The sequence below is a fragment of the Stegostoma tigrinum genome, chromosome 2 (assembly GCF_030684315.1).
Source record: "Stegostoma tigrinum isolate sSteTig4 chromosome 2, sSteTig4.hap1, whole genome shotgun sequence".
In the NCBI taxonomy this organism is placed as follows: domain Eukaryota; kingdom Metazoa; phylum Chordata; class Chondrichthyes; order Orectolobiformes; family Stegostomatidae; genus Stegostoma; species Stegostoma tigrinum.
This window is the reverse complement of record NC_081355.1, coordinates 139600524-139623026: the sequence shown is the minus strand read 5'-3', so window position 1 is coordinate 139623026 and position 22503 is coordinate 139600524. Positions and strand designations below refer to the sequence as shown.

The window sequence follows — 22503 nt, the reverse complement described above, 5'->3', positions numbered from 1 at the left end:
TGATGGGATTTGAACCCGGATCCCCAGGGCATTACTTAGATCTCTGGATTAATAGTCAAACGATAATACCACTGTACCATCATGTCCCCACGGTCTCCAAATTATGGTCAATAAGGTTACTGGTCACTCTAGTAAGTGCAGATCTGACATCATTATGAAGTGACAAGGTGACCAAGTCCACAGAACTGGAGGCAAACAGCCCAGCAGCAGGGCAGTGCTACACTTAGCTCAGCATCCCAATCCCAAAACTGATGGAAAACTGTGAAGGGAAGCCCAGCAGCAGGGCAGTGCTACACTTAGCTCAGCATTCCAATCCCAAAACTGACGGAAAGCCTTGAAGGGAAGCCTAGCAGGAACAGGGAGCGGCTGATGGGCTTCAAGGTCCACTAGAAACTGGTTTAGTCAGAGTGAAAGTACAGGAGAAAACCTTCAGCAAGGAATGTGACAAGCTACAAGAAAAATCAATGAGTCACATAGAGTAAAACATTAGTGTTTGGACCATCGCTGTTTTTGTTTTCAGAACAAATCCAGAACCAGAGGACACAGTTTAAAAATAAGGGGTAGGCCATTTAGAACAGAGTTGAGGAGAAACTTCTTCACCCAGAGAGTGGTGGATATATGGAATACTCTGGCCCTGAAGGCAGTGGAGGCCAACTCTCTGGATACTTTCAAGAAAGAGATGGATAGAGCTCTTAAAGATAGTGGAATCAAGGGTTATGGGGATAAGGCAGGAACAGGATACTGATTGTGGATGATCAGCCATGATCATAATGAATGGTGGTGCTGGCTCGAAGGGCTGAATGGCCTACTCCAGCACCTATTGTCTATTATTTATTTTTCTCATTTTTGGTTTGAAACTGTGGGGTGAAGTTGAGAGTTAACCTGTGGAGGTTGAGTAGTAGCTTGTTTTTTTTAAAAAAGAAAGAAATAAACAAACTGATATTTGTTTATGGGAGATCGTCTAGAAAGTTAATTGCAGGTTGATTATCATTCTAAGAGCACTGTAGATGTTTTGGCACGTAGGATGTCTAATTGTTCAAGGGCTAGCAGAAGCTTAAATGTTACGAGGATCTATCAAAAGGAGACTGGTGCTGACCAGTCAATAAAGAGAATGTTGCAAAAAAGAAACCATGCATTGAACTGGTTTTTGTTAGGGAAGAAGGATGTGTGGCAATGAAAGCTGCTGGTTGGAGGACTGGCTGCCCTCTGGTTATCCTCCAATTATTGAATTATTGGAAATTCTGAGAAAGAACCTCAGTTTGTAAGACATAGGTAAAAATGTCCAGCAGTCTGCAGAAGCTGTTGCATTGACCGGTGACTTCAGAATTCCATTAAGATATATATCCAATGTGCCTGTGAATATCTCATTATCTAAGGACTGCGCGAAAACTGTTTAAGTAAACTGACCAGTTATAATTCTGTTACTTTCTTTTTAATCTATCCTGTGATTGTGTTGGTCTGTCTATGTGCGTGACTGGGGGCTATGATCAAAGAAGACTGGGTTCAAATCATAGACATTAATTAGATTACCTTGTTGTTTAGCTTTGCTAAATTGTTAATTTCTGTTTAAACTATAAGACTTGTGTCTGACATCTATTATTCATAAAGTCTGGTTAGGAACGATTGGGCAATTTTGGAAGTCTTTGAAAATTTTAATTTTACTATGTTGTAATATTCAGTATTTGCAACTCTGTTTGGGAGACTTGCTATCCCAGTATTGTAATGACAATAAATCTGAGACCTTTACAAGGATGGGGAAGAACACTCAGAATGTTTGTCAGCAGAAAGTGTACCTTGAAACTGAAATTAGGCACCTCACGAATTACAGCCAGTATCACAGAGGGTCACGGTGCTGAGACAGAAAATTGCAATTTACAATTGCATAGGCAGCAAAGGAAAGGAAAACCAGACTGCCGAAGTGTGCATGTGTCTAGCTATTTCGGGGATATAGCAGTGTTATTGCCAGCTTTCAGCTCCCCTGATTTTCTAGACCCACAAGATGAATTCTGGTCCACAAATATCATGGGCAATAGCAGAAGTAAGAATTTGAAACTGCATGCAGTAGCAAATGTATCTATTCTTTAAGATGCTACGCCATGGCTGAGGCAGAAAATTCTCAGATCACCCTCCATTCAACTTTGACTCAAATCAGTTAAGAATGACAGAGCAGATGTGATGAACTGAGCGGCCTGCTTCTGCTCTGACATCTCATGGAGCACAGGAGATAATAAAATCAGAGTGTGACGGTATTCATATGTCACATTTCACAACAACAGAAGTGGGATCAAAGAAACTTTGTAGGCTATTTCTAATCATTGCACAGAAACAGAGAAAGATACAGGGTGGGAGTAGGCCATTTGGCCCATCAAGCTTTCTCTGTCATTCTTTGTAAACATGGCTGATTACTTTCTTTTCTAAATGATGAGCAATGAACATTATTTGTTAGCAGACACCAAAGACAGTGAATTTGACATACTGTGGTAGGAATCACTCCATCCTGCACAGCCTTAGGACTATAAGATAACACAGACCCTTAATTTCTCTCAGAAGAGAGGCTGGTGATAAAGGTGCTCTGCACAAGATGGCATTTAAGATTATTGTTTTCAGGAGACACAGGGAATGAGGGCACCATTCAAGTTGTTCATTGAGTGGAGGCTGCTCTTATGCACTGTTTGTCAGGTCTCTGCTATGTCTTTTGAGGACAGTCATCCCTTGGTTGAAAAAAGTAACAAGTATTTTCCTTATTTTAGTGAACCTACCAATGATCTGCAGAACCTGCAGAAATACCAACAGAAACTGCAATAACTGACAGATGAAGAAATTTATTCCCAAGATGCAGGCTGGTTCACTACAGGGAAACTGAAAGAGACAGGCATCCTTAACTTTAGCTTTTGTGCTCCTGAGATGCTGCTGGGCCTGCTGTGTTCATCCAGCTCCACACTTTGTTATCTTGGATTCTCCAGCATCTGCAGTTCCCATTATCACTGGCATCCTTAACTGTTGTTTCTATTAGAGATAAGTAGGACTTGGATAATGTTGAAGATGATGCAGCTGCTGGTAAAGGAGATGCCAAAGTTGCTAACCATGTGCAATGGATGGGTACAAATGACAGACGCCCTGATACATTTAAAGGGCAGGGAGCTAAAGAAACTCTTACACTAGTTCAACCATAAGTAAATACAAAGCTTTAAAACTCTCTACTGCAACCAAAGTGACCACAGTATCTGAGAATCGTGGATTATGGAGTTTGAAATGGAACTTTGATCATGCATGAAACGGGTCTCAGGGGTCTCGCCCAGATTCAGGGGCACTGAAGCTTCAGGTAGGGGGAATGGTGCTCCACATTTATTTCAGAAGCCAATTGCATGCAACACATGCAGTGAGATCATCAATATGGACCTGACAAATCTAGAGACAAAAATTCAAATCTCAGAAATAGCCTATCAACACAGAAGCTTAGTAACAGCAAGCAGCTAATAAAAACAGCTGCCCAGGGAAAGTAATATGATTAGGTCCAAATTGGATCATGCCAGTATGCAGCATGTAAATATTAATAATCTGTATAAAAGCCAGCGGGAGTCTGGAGTGACATCAGTGAGCTGTGGAAAACACTTTGAGGGCTTTTGCAGTTCACAAGTTGAGGCCCAAACTGTAGAACTTCGATAGATGAGGACTGCCTCCAAGCAGCTTACAGTTGACCATGAGAAGGAGCTCGAGCAGATCAGATTGAAACAAGAGTTGCAGCCATCTAACTATCTCAAAGAAACTACTGACCCAACAGCCCAACTATTCGCAGTTACACAACACAATCAAAACTTGGAGACTGGGAAAGAAAAGATCACAGCAGGTTTACAAGAAAAGTCTTGTGCAGTAGCAGGCAGTGTTCTTATAAACAATTGACAGAAACAGAGAACTATAAGTCTCTCTTTTTAGAGAAATATTCAAAGCTCCCAGATCACTGTGAATTATTAGCTAAGGGAAACCTCCTGTTACAATCAATGTGCGCTGACCTTATATGAGAAAAACTCCTGAGAGGGAGAACACAGAATTTCATTTAAGTTTGCGGAAAATAGTATAGGAAAAACGAGCTCTTAGTAATGATAGAAATTATCTGCTGAGTGACTGTGAGCTTTTGAAGAAAGGCTAAGGAATAAAAGGGAAAGCAAATGGAGAAATTAAGTCTCTATTGCCTAGTGAGTCTGAACATTTGCCTGAGATTAGGATGATCAGCACACGATATTTTGTGAACCTCCTGCTGCTGTCTAATTATCAATCCAGCCAGAATTCCACAGCTTTATTTGAGACCTTCTTACAGATCTTGGTCCAGGAGTCTATTTCCACATTAATGATTATAGGCTTCCATTATATATGGAAATGTTCTTGTTTTTGGAGATGGACCTTTATGCTGGACCAAGAGATGGCCCAATGCCACTACTAATAGAAAGTCAACTTCCTATTCCATGAATAGGAGGAAAGGTTTCATTTACTTATCTCTAGCTGGCTTGTTGCTCTTCTTTTTGTTCAACGGATTGATCCCTGCTTCATCGTGCTCCACAGGGAGGAAGAGAACTTCAGTTAGTTGTCTTCCTCTTCCGGGGCTTGTGAAAGTTCAAGTGCCGGAGGGTCACCTCTTCAATTGTATTTCCCTTGACCGGTCTTCACTGTCATACAGTCTGGGGCCAGCTATACTGAGAAGCTGGCATTCGTTCAATCACCTTGACATCTTCAAGGTATTCGAAAATACTGTTGGAGGTCAATTCCACGAGCAAAACTAATTTGTGCTATGTGTGTGTGGCAGGAGGTGTAGGTAGAGGTAAGAGTTACTTCATGGTTAAATGTTAATGCTTAAGATAGCTACTGTGAAAGAACGTGCGGGAGTTGTGGTTAACTATACATTTACTTCGAAAATAACTACTGAGCATGTTCTTGAGGAGTTATGTTACAGTGACTCCATATCACATGGAATTGGAGTCTGAATGCGTAAACCTCCAGGAGGGATCACCTCTTACTATCCCTCATTTATTGCTAAGTTTAATAAAGCCTGCTAATGATCATTCACCTGCAGCACGTGGCACTTTTAAACTGATGCACGATAGAATGACAATCTGAGATTGATCGGTTTAAATGTATAATCAGGAGAATGTCACTGACTGATCAGTGAATTTAAATTGATATAAAGAGGGCAGTCCCTCAGAACACATTGTGCCTAAATCTATTTACAAAGGAATGTCATTGATGCACTTTACATGTAGATGTTAATACAGGAGGTTTTAACTTAGGAATATATATATATTTAAAAGTATACAGGAGAATTGCATTTGGAGCTCAATATTTTTCAAATGACAAGCAGCAGGAATGTATTGCTCAGAGTTCAGAGTATTGAAATCTATCTAGATAATGGTGATCACGATAATGGTGCACCAAGCACAATGTGTTTAAACCTATACACAGAGAATGACACTAAGAAGATATGGTATTTAAATCTAGAAACAAGCTATGGAAGGCACAGTGGTTGAGTGGTCAGCACTGCTGCCTCACAGCCAGGGACCTGGGTTTAGTTCCAGCCTTGAGTGACTGCATGGAGTTTGCACGTTCTCCCCATGTCTGCCTGGGTTTCCACCAGGGGCACCAGTTCCCTCCCACAGTCCAAAGATGGGTTGGTTCGGTGGATTGGCCACAGGAATAATGGGGTTACGAGAGAAGGACAGGGGGCTGTGTTTGGGTGGGATGCTCTTTGGAGGGTTAGCACCAACTTGATGGGTCAAATGGCCTGTTCTGCACTGCAGGGATTCTGTGATTCTAAATTCAACTCAGAACTCCTTGCATTTAAATCTTGTGAGCTGTATCTCACTCAGAGCTCAGTGTGCATCAATGTACATACAGGAGAATGTCACTCTGAGCTCTGTGTTAAATGTACATACAGCAGAATGTCAGTCTGAGCTCAGTGTTTAAATGCATGTACAGGAAAATGTCAGTCTGAGCTCAGTGTTTAAATGTTTGCACAGGAGAATGTCACTCTGAGCTCAATGTTTAAATGTATGTACAGGAGAATGTCACTCTGAGCTCTATGTTTAAATGTATGTACAGGAGAACGTCAGTCTGAGCTCTGTGTTTAAATTACGTACAGGAGAATGTCACTCTGAGCTCGGTGTTTAAATGTATGTACAGGAGAATCTCAGTCTGAGCTCGGTGCGTTTTAATGTATGTACAGGAAAATGTCAGTCTGAGCTCTCAATTTATAAATCATTTCGACTTCAGCATGTTTCAATCTGCAGAGGAGAATATTAGTCATTTGAAACTGTGCACAGGACAATGTCAGTTGAATATGTGTGCTTAAATTTAAGTACAGGAGAAACATAGAAATTAGCGATAGGAGTAGGCCAATCGGCCCCTCGAGCTTGTTCCACCATTAAATATGATCATGAATAATCATCCAATTCAACATCCAGCATTCTCCCCATGCTATTTTATCACTTGAGCCTAAAGAACTATGTCTAACTGCTTCTTGAAAACATTCAATATTTTGGCCTGAACCAATTTCTGTGGCAGAATTCCACAAATTCACCACTCTCTAGGTGAATAAATTTTTCCTCATCTCAGTCCTAAATGACAGACCCCAGATCCTTAGACTGTAGCCCCTGGTTCTGGACTCCCCAGTTATCGGGAACATCCTTCCTGCATTTACTCTGTCTACTCCTGGAATTTTATAGTTTTTCTGTGAGTTTCCCCCTCATTCATGGAAACATCAGTGAGTACAGTCCTTACTGTTCCAGTCTCTCTTCATTCGTCAGTCCTGCCAATCCAAGGATCAGTCTGATAAACTTTGTCACGACCCCCGACAGCTTAAACATCCTGTGGGGAATGTTCACACAAATTCAGCACTACATACAAAATATATCATTCAAAGCTCTGTAAGCTTAAACCTATATATCGGAGAATTTCACTCAAATCTCCATTGGTTTAGATTTACATACAGAGGAAATTTACCGTGAACACATTTAAATCGATATACGTGATGATGTTTCTCAGAGGTCAGTGTGCAAAGTATGGAGACAGTGTAAATCCACTCAGTGTTTTTAGACTTTGAGACAGGCGAATGTCACTAAGAGCTTGGTAAATTTGAATCAATATTTAAATGAAAAGAGATCAGTTCTCTTTAATCTATATATGACAGAATGTCACTTGGGATCCATGTACAGAAAGTTATGGACAAGAAAATGTCACACTGTGATCAGCATTTTAAAATCTGCAAGAAGAAAACATAACTGACAGCTCAGGGTGATTAAAACTATGGGTAGAATTTTACACTTCCTGGAGTTGCCTGGGCAGGATGCTGGGGAAAGGGTAGGCAATGGCCTACCGGTACTATCGCCAGACTATAAAGCCAGGAAACCCAGCTAATATTCCAGGGAAACAAATTGTGTAGCTGGATGAACACAGCAGGCCAAGCAGCATCTCAGGAGCTCCTGAGATGCTGCTTGGCCTGCTGTGCTCAGCCAGCTACACACTTTGTTATCTTGGATTATCCAACATCTGCAGTTCCCATTATCTCTAATATTCCAGGGACCCAGCTTCAAATTCCACTGCAGTTGACGGTGTAATATGAATTCCATAATTTTTTAAAAAGTCTGGAATTGAGAATCTGCTGATCAGAATGAAATCGTTGTCGGGAAAAAACCCATCTGCCCCACTAATGTCCTTCAGGGAAGAAATCTGCCACCCTCACCTGGTCTGGCCCACATGTAACTCCAGATCCACACCAATGTGGTTGACTACGAAATGGCCTAGTAAGCCATTCAGTTGTTACAATGTCTCAGAGAAATGAAATTGGACAGATCACCTGGCATCGACCTAGCCATCACAAAAGACAACGGCAGAAACAGCCCGGTCAATCCTGCAAAGTCCTCCTCACTAACACCTGGGGCCGAGCGCCAAATTTGGGAGAGCTGTCTCACAGATTAATTAAGCTACAGCCTGACACAGTCACACTCACAGAATCATACCTTACAGACAATGTCCCAGGCACCACATCACCATCCCTGGATATATCCTGTCCGACCAGCAGGACAGATCCAGTAGAGGTGGCAGCATGGTGGCATACAGTTGGGAGGGTGTTGCTCTAGGACTCCTCCACATTGACTCTGGACCCCATGAAGTCTCAAGGCTTCAGGTTAAACATGGCCAAGGAAACCTCCTGTTGACTACCACAGACCGTCCTCCCTCAGCTGATGATCGGTATTCCTCAATGTTGAACAAAGCTTAGAGGAAGGACACAGTGTACTCTGGGTGGGGGATTTCAATGTCTACCACCAACAGTGGCTCAGCAGCAGTACTGCTGATCGAGCTGGTTGGGACCTAAAGGACACCGTTGCTCGACTGAGCCTGCGGCAGGTGGTGAGGGAACCAACAAAGAGGGAAAAACATACTTGACCTCATCCTTACTAATCTGTCAGCTGCAATTGCGTCTGTCCATGACAGTATCGGTAAGAGTGACCATCGCACAGTCCCTGTGGAGACAAAGTCCCACCTTCACATTGAGAATAACCTTCATTGTGTTGTGTGGCACCATCACCTTGCTAAATGGGACAGACTTTGCACAGATGTAGCCATTCAAGACTGGGCATCCATGAGGCACTGTGGGAAGAACTGCAAGGAGCAGCAACAGGCATACCTGAAGATGAGGTGTCAACCTGGTGAAGACACCAAACAGGACTACTTGCACGCCAAACAGCGAAAGCAGCAAGTGATAGACAGAGCTAAGTGATCCCACAACCAATGGATCCGATCCAAGCTCTGCAGTCCTATATGGTGGTGGAAAATTAGACAACTGACTGGAGGAGGAGGGGCTCCACAAATATCCCCATCCTCAATGATGGGAGGGTCCAGCACATTAGTGCAAAAGGTAAGGCTGAAGCATTTGCAGCAATCTTCATCCAGATGTGCTGAGTGGATGATCCATCTCGGCCTCGTTCAGTGGTACCCAGCATTACAGATACCAGTCTTCAGCCAAATCAATTCACTCCACATGATATCAAGAAACGGTTGGAGACACTGGATACTGCAAAGGCTATGGGCCCTGACAACATTCCGGCAATAGTACTGAAGACTTGTACTCCAGAACTTGATGCTCCCTTAGCCAAGCTGTTCCAGTATAGTTACAACACTGGTATCTACCTGACAATGTGGAAAATTGCCCAAATATGTCCTGTACACAAAAAGCAGGACAAATCCAACCCAGCCAATTACCGCCTCATCCGTCTCCTCTCAATCATCAGTAAAGTGATGGAAGGCGAGATCAACAGCACCATCAAGCAGCACCTGCTCAGCAATAACTTGGTCAGTGACGCCCAGTTTGGCTTCCCCCAGAGTCACCCAGTTCCTGACCTTACTACAGCCTTGGTTCAAACATGTACAAAAGAGCTGAATTCCAGAAGTGAGGTGAGAGCGACTGCCCTTGACATCAAGGCTGCATTCAACCGAGTGTGGCATCAAGGAGCCCTGGCAAAACTCGAATCAATGGGTATCAGGATGCCATACTTCGGTTGTTGGAGTCATACCTGACACATAGGAAGATGGTCGTGCTTGTTGGAGGTCAATCATCTCAGCTCCAGGACATCTCTGCAGAAATTCCTCAGGCTAGTATCCTCAGCCCAACCATCTTCAGCTGCTCCATCAATGACCTTCCCGCCATCGTAAGGACCAGAAGTGGGGATATTTGCCAATGATTGCACAATGTTCAGCACCATTCAGCACAATTCCTTCAATACTGGAGCAGTCCATGTTCGCATGCAGCAAGAACTGGACAATATCCAGGCTTGAGCTGACAAGTGGCAAGTGACATTCGTGCCACACAGATGCCAGGCTGCGACCATCACCAATAAGAAGCAATCTAATCACCACCCCTTGACATTCAATGGCGTTAACATCACTGAATCCCCCACTATCAATAGCCGTAGCCGTGAATCAAAGAGAGCCAGGTGCAAGCAGAGATGACACAAGCTGTGGGGAATGTCTTGCCCTGAGCTAAGGGCAGTGTGGTGGCATGGCTGCTGCGGAGCACCTGGGACACCGGTTCGATTCTAGCCTGGGATGGATTTTGCACATGCTCCCTGCTTCTGCGTGGGGTTGCTCTGGTTTCCTCCTACAGTCCAAAGATGTGCAGGTTAGGTGGATTGGCCGTGCTAAATTGTCTGTAGCATCCAGGGATGTATAATTTAGGTGGATTGGCCATGTGGAAATGGTGGGGTTGGGTCTGAGTGGAATTGTCATCAGAGAGTTAGTGCAGACTCAATGGATCGAATGGCCTCTTTCTGCACTGTAGGGATTGTATGAATTAACACGTCACTTCTTGTTAAACCTCTGCCTGATAATTCCCATACAGTATGGTTGAGTTTGACGTAAATCATTTCACTTGGGGCAGCGGAAAATGAGGAAAACTCAGTGCCATGTAAAATCTTGACCTATGTACTGGAGAATGTCATGCAGAGCTTAGTTTTTAGTCAATGTACAGGACACCGTTAGTGAAAGATGAGTCAAAAAATTAGTATACAACTGTACATAGATTGGTCATAGAACATTTCTGCGTGACTGACACTCAGAATAAGGGTACTAAAATCCATATGCAGTGAATTGTGACGCAGAATTCAGTGGATTCATTTTGGAAGGTCGAATTTGAATGCTGAATACAGGGTTAATGGCAGGATTCTTGGCATTGTGGAGGAACAGAAGGATCTCGGGGTCCATGTCCATAGATCCCTCAAAGTTGCTACCCAAGTTGATAGGATTGTAAAGAAGGCGTATGGTGTGTTGGCTTTCAATGGCAGGGGAATTGAGTTTAAGAGCTGCGAGGTTATGCTGCAGCTCAGTAAAACTTTGGTTGGACCACACTTGGAATATTGTGTTCAGTTCTGGTTACTTCATTATAGGCAGGATGTGGAAGCTTTAGAGAGGATGCAGAGGAGATTTACCAGGATGCTGCCTGGACTGGAGGGCAGGTCTTATGAGGAAAGGTTGAGGGAGCTAGGGCTTTTTTCATCGGAGCGAAGAAGGATGAGAAATTACTTGATAGAGATGTACAAGATGATGAGAGGCATGGATAGAGTGGAGAATCAGAGGCTTTTTCCTACGGCAGAAATGACTATTACAAGGTAATATTATATTAAGGTGAATGGAGGAAGGTATAGGAGACATGTCAGAGGTAGGTTCTTTACACAGAGAGTGGTGGGTGTGTGGAATATGCTGCTGGCAGTGGTAGTGGAGTCAGATACTTCAGAGCGTTTTAAGCAACTTTTGGATAGGCACATGGAAGACAGGAAAATGTAGGGTATGCAGGGTAGTTTGATCTTAGAGTAGGAGCATTGGTCAGCACAACATTGTGGGCCGAAGGGCCTGTACTATGCTGTACTGTTCTATGTTCTATTTTCTATGTTAATCTGTACACAGGGGAAACACACACAGAAACTTCTGTATTTAAATCTATATAGAGGCAATTGTCACTGTGAGTTCAGTGTATTAAATGTATGGACGTGAGACTATCACTTCCGGTTCAGAATATGTACATTTACACTTAAAGGAATACGTCACCCAGTGATAGGCGTTTCTAAGTCTACATAGAAAAGCACACCAATCAGGGCTCAGTGCACTAAAATCTACAGACATGAGACTATCACATACACTCAATATACCAAAATCAGTAGGCAGGAAAATATCACTCAGAGCTCAGTACTTTCAAATCTATGCATTAAAAACACATGTTAGGTCTCAGTGGGCTTAAGCTTATAAACAGGAAAATCTCTCTCACAGCATTGTTACTTAAATATATTATCATTAGACTCTAATGCAACTATAAGTGTATTTAAACAGGAAGGTAGTGTTCAAGGATCATTGCATTTAGACCAAAGGTGGTCGCAAATGCTTAAACCAAAACAGGAGAAAGTCAGTGTTGCTAAGTGTATTACAGGATTAACATCACACAGACCTGGGTGTATAAAAATCTGTAAAGATGGAATGTAAGTCAGTGCTCAGTCTATTAACATCTCCACACAGGAAAATATCATTCTGAGCTTACTGTACTGAAACAAATAGCCAGAGCAATATCACTTGAGTTCAGCGGAAGTAAATCAGTACTTGTAGGAGAAAACCGCCATCTGCAAGTTCTCAAATTCCCCTCCAAGCTACTCTTCATCCTGACTTGGAAATATATTGTCATTCTTTCTCTGTCACTGGGTCAAAATCCTGGAATTCCTTCCCTAAGGGCATTGTGGGTCAACCTGCAGCACATGAACTGCAGCAGTTCAAGAAGGCAATTCATCTCCACCTTCTCAAGGGCAACTAGGCACAGGCAATAAACACTGGCCCAACATTCCATGACTGAATAAAAAAGAATATATTATCATTGAGAATTCAGCATGTTTAAAACTATACACAGAAGAATGTCACTCAGCGTTCAGTGCTTTCATCCATTGTTTAGAAATCTGAAATCTTTTAATTATACATGAGAAATCTATGTATATAATTAGTGCAGATGTTTAATTGTCCTTTGTTCATCTACGTTTTTGTTTCCGGGTTTTGTTCACAATTTACTTGATCTCTGGAACTAATAATTTTCAGGATGCTGTCAATGAGGCACGAACATGTTTTTCTTAAATTTATTAACACGCGCATCACCTTTATAATGTTCAAGACTAATTCTTCCCATCTGAATCAAAGTGCTATGTTTTGAAACACTGATTTGGAGAAAGTCTTTCCACTGTCTGAAAGGGTTAGTAATCGGGGAAACTGGTACAACGTAATTGACCACCACGCCAGTGCTGAGATGAAGAGTTTTTTTTTAAATGCGCTTCTTATGATTTGGAATGTACCAACAGGAAGGGTAGATGAAGCAGATTTAATTTTAATTTTAGAAAGGACACATGGATAAGTGCTTGAAGGAGAGAAAATTAAAAAAACACTCTTTCAAAGAGCAAACATAGATATTATGGGCTGAAGGGGGCTTCATTCTGTGCTGTAAGATTCTCTCATATTATCCGGTTTTTGGAAATGACACTTCAACAGTACAGAGGAGCCGAGAACCTTAGAAACAAAATGGTCAGGATTATTTTCTGACTGGCAACAAAACAAATACTTACTGGTAAAAGCCAAAAGAACTGCAGATGCTGTAAATCAGTAACAAAAACAAAGTTGCTGGAAAAGCTCAGCAGGTCTGGCAGCATCTGTGAAGGAGAAAACATAGTTAACGTTTCGGGTCCAATGACCCTGTTCTGAGGAAGGGTCACCGGACCCGAAATGTTAACTCTGTTTCTTTCTTCACAGAAGCTGCCAGGCCTATGAGCTTTTTGAGCAGCTTTGTTTTTGTTTCAAATATTTACTGGTGACTGATCTGCTGCTTAAAATGAGATACAGGTTTTGCTTTTCAGCAGATGCTTTGTGGCTAAAACTGCTTACTGTGCCTTGCTATGCTGAGCTAGGGGGAGAGATCAATTTTGGAGTTTCTGTGCAGAAATATCACTGTGTTTTACATCAAATGCTTTAACTTTTCGTTATCCAATTATAACACTGCATATAATTTATCATTTCTGTGATTAAAACAGCATGGAATTGTGGTGACTTATACACATCTCACCATATTTTCATAAATACAAGTGACAATAAATTGCTACTCTAGTCTATTCTCTGCCCATCAGTGCATGGTTAATATTGCACAATTTACTTCTCTTGCGCAGTTTTCAAGAAGGGAAGGGGCTTATCTTCTCCAAGAACCACCATCCCGTGTCAAATATTCCTCAGAAAGGTTGTGAGCAAGGATAGGAGAAAAAAGAGTGGGTTCAGGGTGAGAGATTACCAGTATCATGTGTCCAGTGGAGATGTCCATGTTAGACTGAACCGGCTCCTCACACCACGAAGAGGTGCTACTCCGTGTAGAAGGACTGGGCTGTGGGCCATCACTGAACTGAGAGGAGACGCTATTGACGCGAGAGGCGTGAGCGGTCTCCGGACGCTCTGATGTCTTGACAGCCATACGCTGGCGGCAAAGCTCCTAGGTTAGACAGAGAGAGAGAAAGAACAAGTGGAGTCAATCCAACAGCAGCCACTAGGGTTAGTGGGTGGGGGTATGGTTGGGGGGGGGGGGGGGGGGGAACGTGGAGTGTGGAATCCCATCTCTACTTTCAATACAGTCTTGCTCGGGTCTGAATGGGAAACTGGAGAGAACCATTGGCCATTAATCAGCAGTTTTCTCTTCCATTTCCTCAGTGTTTGGCTCACGTCTAGAAGTCACGCTGCAACACAGTCATCAAGTGCCTGCATATCTAGAACATCAAACCAACGACGTTCAGTTCCTGACTGGTCTTCCTCATATAATGTGAAGTAAAAATAGAAAACACTGGACAAGACTCATCAAGTCAAGCAACAGATGGGCACAGGGCTAACACTTTAGTTCTGAGGAATGGTCACTGGACCCTAAACATTAATTCTGTTTTCTCCTTCACGGATGCTGCCAGACCTGCTGAGCTTTTCCAGCAGTTTGTTTTTGTTGTTGTTGTGGGCTAACACTTTAGTCTGTGTGGAATGGAAAAATACACATTTTGTGCCTCCTCCTCATTGGCATGATTTGTGGTGTTTGGTCTGGTGGGTTCCTACGTTACTATTTGTTCCTCAATGCTTTCTGCAGCTCCTTTATACAGCAGGAGGGCCAGGCAGCATTGCCCACAGGCCATGTGGTACAGCCAGCTTCTTCCTCCTATAGATAGGCCGCATCTTAAACAGAAAATGTACTCAAACATGTTGCTGTAATGCAAGTTATTTCAAAATGAAATGCTAAGAAAGAATGCCAGAAAGGCAGATGTAGTGTTGGATTCAGGTAGGTGAGGGAAGAGATACTGTGATGGTGTGGGGTGGCGTGGGCTGTAGGGAGGGGGGTTGGGGGTTGTCCTCCAGGTGCCAAAAGATCACCCTCAGAAATGATCAGGAGCAGGACTCCAAGAGTGGTCAACTCCAAACGCTGGGAAACGGGGAGGTGATGTTAATCCAGAGCCCAGATAATGTTCAGCGGGATCCAGGTTTGAATCCTGCCACAGCAGGTGGTGGAATTTGAATTTAATTTTAAAAAAATTTAGAACCTAATCATGACCTTGAATCCATTGTCAATTGTTGGAAAAACTCATCTGGTTCATTTATCCCTTTTAGGGAAGGAAGATGTCAACCTTCCCTGATCTGGCCTACATGTTACTCCAGACCCACAGCAATGTGGTTGACTCTGAGCAGAACTCTGGGCAATTGGGGATGGGCAATAAATGCTGCCTAACCAGTGACACTCTCATCTCGTTAATGAACAAAACAAAAGGGACCTCAGAGGAGGGCTACTGAAAGCCATGGTCAGTGAATGCATTTGCATGTGACATCTATATATGCCATCTATGGTGGCACGGTGGCTCAGTGGTTAGCACTGCAGCTTCACAACGCCAGGGACCTGGGTTCGATTCTGAGCCTTGGGTAACTGTCTGTGCGGAGTTTGCACGTTCTCCCCATGTCTGCATGGGTTTCCTCCCACAGTCCAAAGATGTGCGGGCTAGGTGGATTGGCCATGCTAAATTGCCCATAGAGGTTCAGGGGTGTGTGGGTTATAGGGGGATGGGTCTGGGTGGGATGCCCCAAGGGGTGGTGTGGACTTGTTGGGCCGAAGGGCCTGTTTCCACACTGTAGGGAATCTAATCTAGTCTCCCATCCATCACAACATGAGCATCTCCTGCTGCCCAATACATCAGATCCCTATCTCTCACCCAGCAGCCCTTCCTGGTCCTCAGGGCTCGTGCCTAATATCCAGGTGGAAGTTTAACGTAACCTCACAAACCTACCAATACTACTTGCCTCACATTCACCTCTCATTGCTTCCACACACCTCCAGTTAATTAATAATACATTGCTATACAAGCTCGAATATTTTGCCTTTTCTTGTGCAGGGTGAAATGGCATGCAAGCCAAAGTAGCTGAGCTGAACCTGTGGCTAACAGGGACAATTGCTTCTGCTGTTCCCTATGGAGGAGATGCCTCACAGAAGCAAGGGGGCAGATTCAACAAGGCCTGGTGCAGCCAACATCATGAAGAAAAATGCAGATGATGACACAGTCCTGTCTAAGATCCTTCTTGGCCCCTGGCAAACACTCAGCTAACTATCTGACACGCTGAGCAAGCAGTTGATGGGGTATGAATCAGTGAGCACACCAGCCCCTTGGCAATCTTGATATAATATTTGACTCCTAGATGAACTTTAGTTTTATTTACATTTATTTAGTATATTGTCATTTGTACCTCAGTACAGTAAAAGTTGGATAATGTCCTTGAATTACAGAATAAATTTTTAAATACGTTATATAAAAGGTAAAATATGGAAAAAATTAATGCAGAATTGATATTACTAAATCTGAAACAGCTTCAAAAATTCATCTTCCCCTCTCCATATATTTCACCCTCTCTGCTCCTCCAATCGCCACTGTTCAACATTGTCCCGGGGGTCCTGCACATGTTCGTGCCAAAGTTATGCTGCTGAAACTCGTATCTGTGCCTTTGTTAGCCTGGACTGAACTATTCCAGTGTACTCCTGACTTCCAATACACCAGAATTTCAAAGTTAACCAAAGCTCTAATGCCTTTACATTAATTTGGTCAAACTCCCTGGATCATTTATCATCCTGTTCTCACCAATCTAAATCTCATTATTCACTATTGGTGACGATGCCTTTAGTTGCCAAGTGTTCAAGTTCTAGAATGCCTTCCCCAAACCTCTCTGAATTTCTACCTTCTTTCCTCCCTTCTGACATTCTTTAAAGCCTACCACTTTTGGTCGTTTGACCCAACATCATCTTTGGTGGTTTTCGTTTTACTTTATAATATTCCTGCAAAGCACCTCGGGTGACATTAAAGGCACTTCATAAATGTAAGTTGTTGTTGTGATATGACCATGAACCCCTTCTTCCTATTCCACCCGAAATCAATACTCACACTAATTATCTTCTTCTGATTTCATACAGTCATAGAGTCAGAGTTGCACGCATGCAAATACACTCTTCGGTCCAACTCATCCTATGCCGACCAGATATCCTAAATCAACCTAGTCTCATTTGCCAGCATTTAGCCCATATCCCTCTAAACCCTTCCTATTCGTCTCCCCATCCAGATGTCTTTTAAATGCTGTAATTGTTCCAGCCTCCACCACTTCCTCTGGCAACTCATTCCATACATGCATCACCCTCTATGTGAAAAAGTTGCCCTTAAGTCCCTCTTAAATCTGTCTCTTCTCACCCTAAACCTATGTCTAGTTTTGGATTCCCCCACCTTGGGAAAAAGACCTTGGCTATTTACCCTATCCATGCCCCTGATGATTTTACAAACCTCTGTAAGGTCACCCCTCAGCCACTGGCTTAAGACAGCCAGTCTGCCCAGGCACCAGAACCCGAAGATGAAAACAGGGAGCATGAAACCAGCAGTTCTGATTCTGCACTTTGAAGGCTATGTCGAGCTGGGACCAGCACATAATTTCCCTTTAAATCTCTCTAAACTCTGACTCTAGATAGAACAAGCAAAACTATTTATGCATAACATGTTTAACTGACTTTAAAACATTCTCAGTCTTATCCAGAGTGTCATTCCTGGCCTGGCTGTTATTTTCTGGACAAGACATTCTTTCTCATTCTCACAGGCAAAAAGATTATTGGAAGAATACAACATGGGTTGTGTTAATCCTTTTATTCTCTGCCTCACATCCCCATCCCCACAGTGGTTTGATCATTCTTCCCAGCCCTCCTATGATGGCCATGTGCAGGCAAATGTTTGTGGCCTCTCCTTTTGCAAAGACCCCTTTAAGACTAAAGGGGACTGGTGGGTAATTCTGAAAATGGGTTAATTGGTTCGCTGATTTTGGCATAATTAGGATTCAAGAAATGCCCATGTGATTTGAGATTACGTTCAGAAGTAAAGGGGAAATGGAAAGCTATTTGTAAAGTTTTGGATTTTTATTTTCTCTTTGACAGTTTTTGGACAACCTGACATTGAAGCACGTCTCTGAGAGTAGACGTTGTAGTACAATGCACGTTATATACAGTTGGAAAGAACAGACAACAAAAGATAGGAAAGGCAAGAGTTTGTGGATTAGACAAGACCCATTATTGCTGTTTCAGTGTTGCTGGAGTCAATGTTGAAAGGACTAATTTAAAGGGGTCTCTGGAGAGTCCAAGCCATAAGATTGTTGTGATCTGAGTGACAGACCATTCATAGATTAGAATTAGAATTAAATTTCACTGTCACATGTACTCAAATATAAGAATACATGAGTACAGTGAGAGGTGTACAATGTCATCATTTTCAGCATCATCTCAGGTACAACAGTATCTAGGTACAGAATCTTAGGTACAAAGTATAAAAATAAAGAAACAAAGTTAAATGTTAAATGTTACAGTCCTTCTTAATATTAAGTAGGAAAACAAAGAAATAAATAAAAATAAAATTTCAACAGTCTTTCTTAAGTGCTTAGCCATGCCGGGCTTGCACGCCCTACAGGGGCCCGATCTCCACTGATGTGGCCTGCTCTCTTGGGGTGTATGCTCCCGCTGCTGCCACAGATGCTGGGGACCTCCCTCACTGCCTCATTGGGTTCGCTATCCCCACAGTGTCTTGTCAGTGTTAAATATGTCCGGGCTTATCAAATGCTCATGGCTACCAGTGAGTGTGTCTCAAGAACCAAAACAATTAAGTGGTATGGCGATGGTCCTACATAGTGGAAGCCAAGAAAGCAAACCTGCTCCCACGATTGTGTGGGAGGTAATGTGACAGCTTGTAATTCCATGAAGCCTATCTTGGTTGTAATGTCTAGTTACTTGTCTGAAATGTCTTTTGCGTGTTAATTAGTGTTTGTAACACGTTGATTTCAGTTGCTTCATTCTGGTCAAAGTTTTGAAACTGAAATCTTGGGAACCAGTTTACTTACTGCTGGCTTGTTGGAGATTCTTTTGTATGAATGGGAGGCGAATGGAGGGACAAAGACTTTACATGGGCAATAAGTCACAGATCTAAATAAGGATTTGAACCAGTGCAGGCTTGGTGGGCTGAAGGGCCTGTTCCTGTATTGTATTGACTTGTATTATATACAAGGTATTTGTCTGGGATCATCTGGGTCTAAAATTACTGAGACAGGAAAACTGGTACAATATTTTAACAAACCCAAGATTTCACATGTACTTTGGCTCTATTCAGGGGAATTGATCATGGCCACTTTATTGCTCAGAAACTTTTGGGAGAGAATGGCTTTAATTCTTGGTGCCCTGGAACAAATAACAGAAGTTAATTTGATGGCAATGGCATTGGAATTAATTGTTGAATGAAGTCAGAATCTGGAAAACAGAGATATGACACAGCACTTGAAACTTCAGGAAGAAAGGATTTTCCTACAAATGTTCAGGTTGAATGAGCAGAAGTCTGTTAACAGAAAGAGTGGATGAAGCTACAAAGAGAGAAAAGAGACAAAGACAGAAAATTGGAATGAAAATACTTGAAACTTGCATTTGAAAGAAAAGTAGTGGGAATCTAAAATTCACTGCCAATCGGGGTGATAGAGGCAGAAACCCTCATAACATTTAAGAAGTATTTAGGTGTGCACTTGGAATGCTAAAGCATACAAGGTTATGTGCCAAATGCTGGAAAATCAGATTAGAATAGTTAGGTGGTTGTTTTTGGTTGCGTGCTCCTGATGGACCAAAGGGCTTTTTCTGAGTTGTAGATCTCTACGATTTAGTGGCCTGTATTAGAATCGGAAGATGAAGGCTCAAGGCTTGTGCGCTGGACAGGAAAGGAAAGGAAAGGATCTTGAAGACTCAAAAGCATGTATTTTCCCAATATTGATTGGAACCTCCTTCAAGCAGAAGATTTGAATGGAGCTGTTTTTGTAAGGTGTGTTCAGGAGGGTTTCCTAACTCAGTACGTTGACAGGCCGACGAGGGGAGAGGCCATTCTAGACTTGGTGCTCGGAAACGAGCCGGGGCAGGTATCAGATCTTGTGGTGGGAGAGCATTTTGGTGATAGTGACCATAACTGCCTCACATTCTACAAAGCTATGGAGAAGGAGAGGATTAGGCAAAATGGGAGGATATTTAATTGGGGAAGAGGAAACTGTGACGCGATTAGACATGAGTTAGGAAGCATGGACTGGGAGCAATTGTTCCATGGTAAGGGCACTATAGACATGTGGAGACTGTTTAAGGAACAGTTGTTGCGAGTGATGAATAAATATGTCCCTCTGAGACAGGCAAGAAGGGGTAAGATAAAGGAACCTTGGATGACGAGAGCGGTGGAGCTTCTCGTCAGAAGGAAGAAGGTAGCTTACATAAGGTGGAGGAAGCTAGGGTCTAGCTCAGCTCTAGAGGATGACAGGCAGGCGAGGAAAGAGCTCAAAAATGGTCTGAGGAGAGCCAGGAGGGGGCACGAGAAAGGCTTGGCAGAACGGATTAGGGAGAACACAAAGGCATTTTGCACTTATGTGAGGAATAAGAGAATGGTCAAAGAAAGAGTAGGGCCGATTAGGGATAGCATAGGGAACTTGTGTGTGGAGTCTGAGGAGGTAGGGGAAGCCCTAAATGAGTTTTTTGCTTCTGTCTTTACGAAAGAAACAAACTTTGTAGTGAATGAAACCTTTGAAGAGCAGGTGTGCATGCTGGAATGGATAGAGATAGAGGAAGCTGGTGCGCTGAAAATCTTGTCAAACATTAAGATTGACAAGTCGCCAGGCCTGGACCAGATTTGTCCTCGGCTGCTTTCGGAAACGAGAAATGCAATTGCTTTGCCACTTGCGAAGATCCTTGCATCCTCGCTCTCCACTGGAGTCGTACGTGAGGACTGGAGAGAGGCAAATGTAATTCCTCTCTTCAAGAAAGGAAATAGGGAAATCCCCTGCAATTACAGACCAGCAAGTCTCACGTCTGTCGCCTGCAAGGTGTTAGAAAGGATTCTGAGGGATAGGATTTATGACCATCTGGAAGAGCATGGCTTGATTAAATGCAGTCAACACGGCTTTGTGAGGGGCAGGTCATGCCTCACAAACCTTATCGAGTTCTTTGAGGATGTGACTAGAAAAGTTGATGAGGGTCGAGCTGTGGATGTGGTGTATATGGACTTCAGCAAGGCATTTGATAAGGTTCCCCATGGTAGGCTCATTCAGAAGGTCAGGTGGAATGGGATACAGGGGAACTTAGCTGTCTGGATACAGAATTGGCTGGCTGACAGAAGACAGCGAGTGGTAGTAGAAGGAAAATATTCTGCCTGGAAGTCAGTGGTGAGTGGTGTTCCACAGGGCTCTGTCCTTGGGCCTCTACTGTTTGTAATTATTATTAATGACTTGGATGAGGGGATCGAAGGATGGGTCAGCAAGTTTGCAGACGACACGAAGGTTGGAGGTGTCGTTGACAGTATAGAGGGCTGTTGTAGGCTGCAGTGGGACATTGACAGGATGCAGAGATGGGCTGAGAGGTGGCAGATGGAGTTCAACCTGGATAAATGCGAGGTGATGCATTTTGGAAGGTCGAATTTAAAAGCTGAGTACAGGATTAAGGATAGGATTCTTGGCAGTGTGGAAGAACAGAGGGATCTTGGTGTGCAGATACATAGATCCCTTAAAATGGCCACCCAAGTGGACAGGGTTGTTAAGAAAGCATATGGTGTTTTGGCTTTCATTAACAGGGGGATCGAGTTTAAGAGTCGTGAGACCTTGTTGCAGCTCTATAAAACTTTGGTTAGACCGCACTTGGAATACTGCGTCCAGTTCTGGTCGCCCTATTATAGGAAAGATGTGGATGCTTTGGAGAGGGTTCAGAGGAGGTTTACCAGGATGCTGCCTGGACTGGAGGGCTTATCTTATGAAGAGAGGTTGACTGAGCTCGGACTCTTTTCATTGGAGAAAAGGAGGAGGAGAGGGGACCTAATTGAGGTATACGAGATAATGAGAGGCATAGATAGAGTTGATAGACAGAGACTGTTTCCCAGGGCAGAAAAGGCTAACACAAGGGGTCATAGTTCTAAGCTGGCTGGAGGAAATTATAGAGGGGATGTCAGAGGCAGGTTCTCTATACAGAGAGTTGTGAGAGCATGGAATGCGTTGCCAGCAGCAGTTGTGGAAGCAAGGTCATTGGGGACATTTAAGAGACTGCTGGACATGCATATGGTCACAGAAATTTGAGGGTGCATACATGAGGATCAAGGGTCGGCACAACATCGTGGGCTGATGGGCCTGTTCTGTGCTGTACTGTTCTATGTTCTATTTTGTTTTATTAAGGAATATTGGTGTGATGCCTACATTTAATGAGGAAGGCAAAAAATATACCTTGGGTCATTGAAAAAGCTGTCAGCAAACTGAAATGGCATGAAGAAGATTAGTTATGGCCCCACAAAGTTTCTAATTCATTGGAACAGATTTGGAGATATTCATATTTCACATTCATATAGAATCTCTACAGTGTGGGAACAAGCC

General features: G+C 43.1%; 1 protein-coding gene across 5 annotated transcripts in view; it reads right to left on the bottom strand.

Moving 5' to 3' along the window:
- Nucleotides 1–22503, bottom strand: part of ptprn2 (protein tyrosine phosphatase receptor type N2) — a 949211-nt gene that overhangs the window by 114970 nt on the left and 811738 nt on the right. For 4 of the 5 annotated variants that reach the window (XM_048556814.2, XM_048556833.2, XM_059639604.1 and 1 more), the window contains one exon: nt 13841–14035. The exons of the other annotated variant lie outside the window; for it this stretch is intronic. In XM_048556814.2, coding sequence (XP_048412771.1) covers nt 13841–14035 — 195 coding nt within the window. The remainder of the gene's footprint in view (nt 1–13840; nt 14036–22503) is intronic. 5 annotated transcript variants of the gene reach the window in all.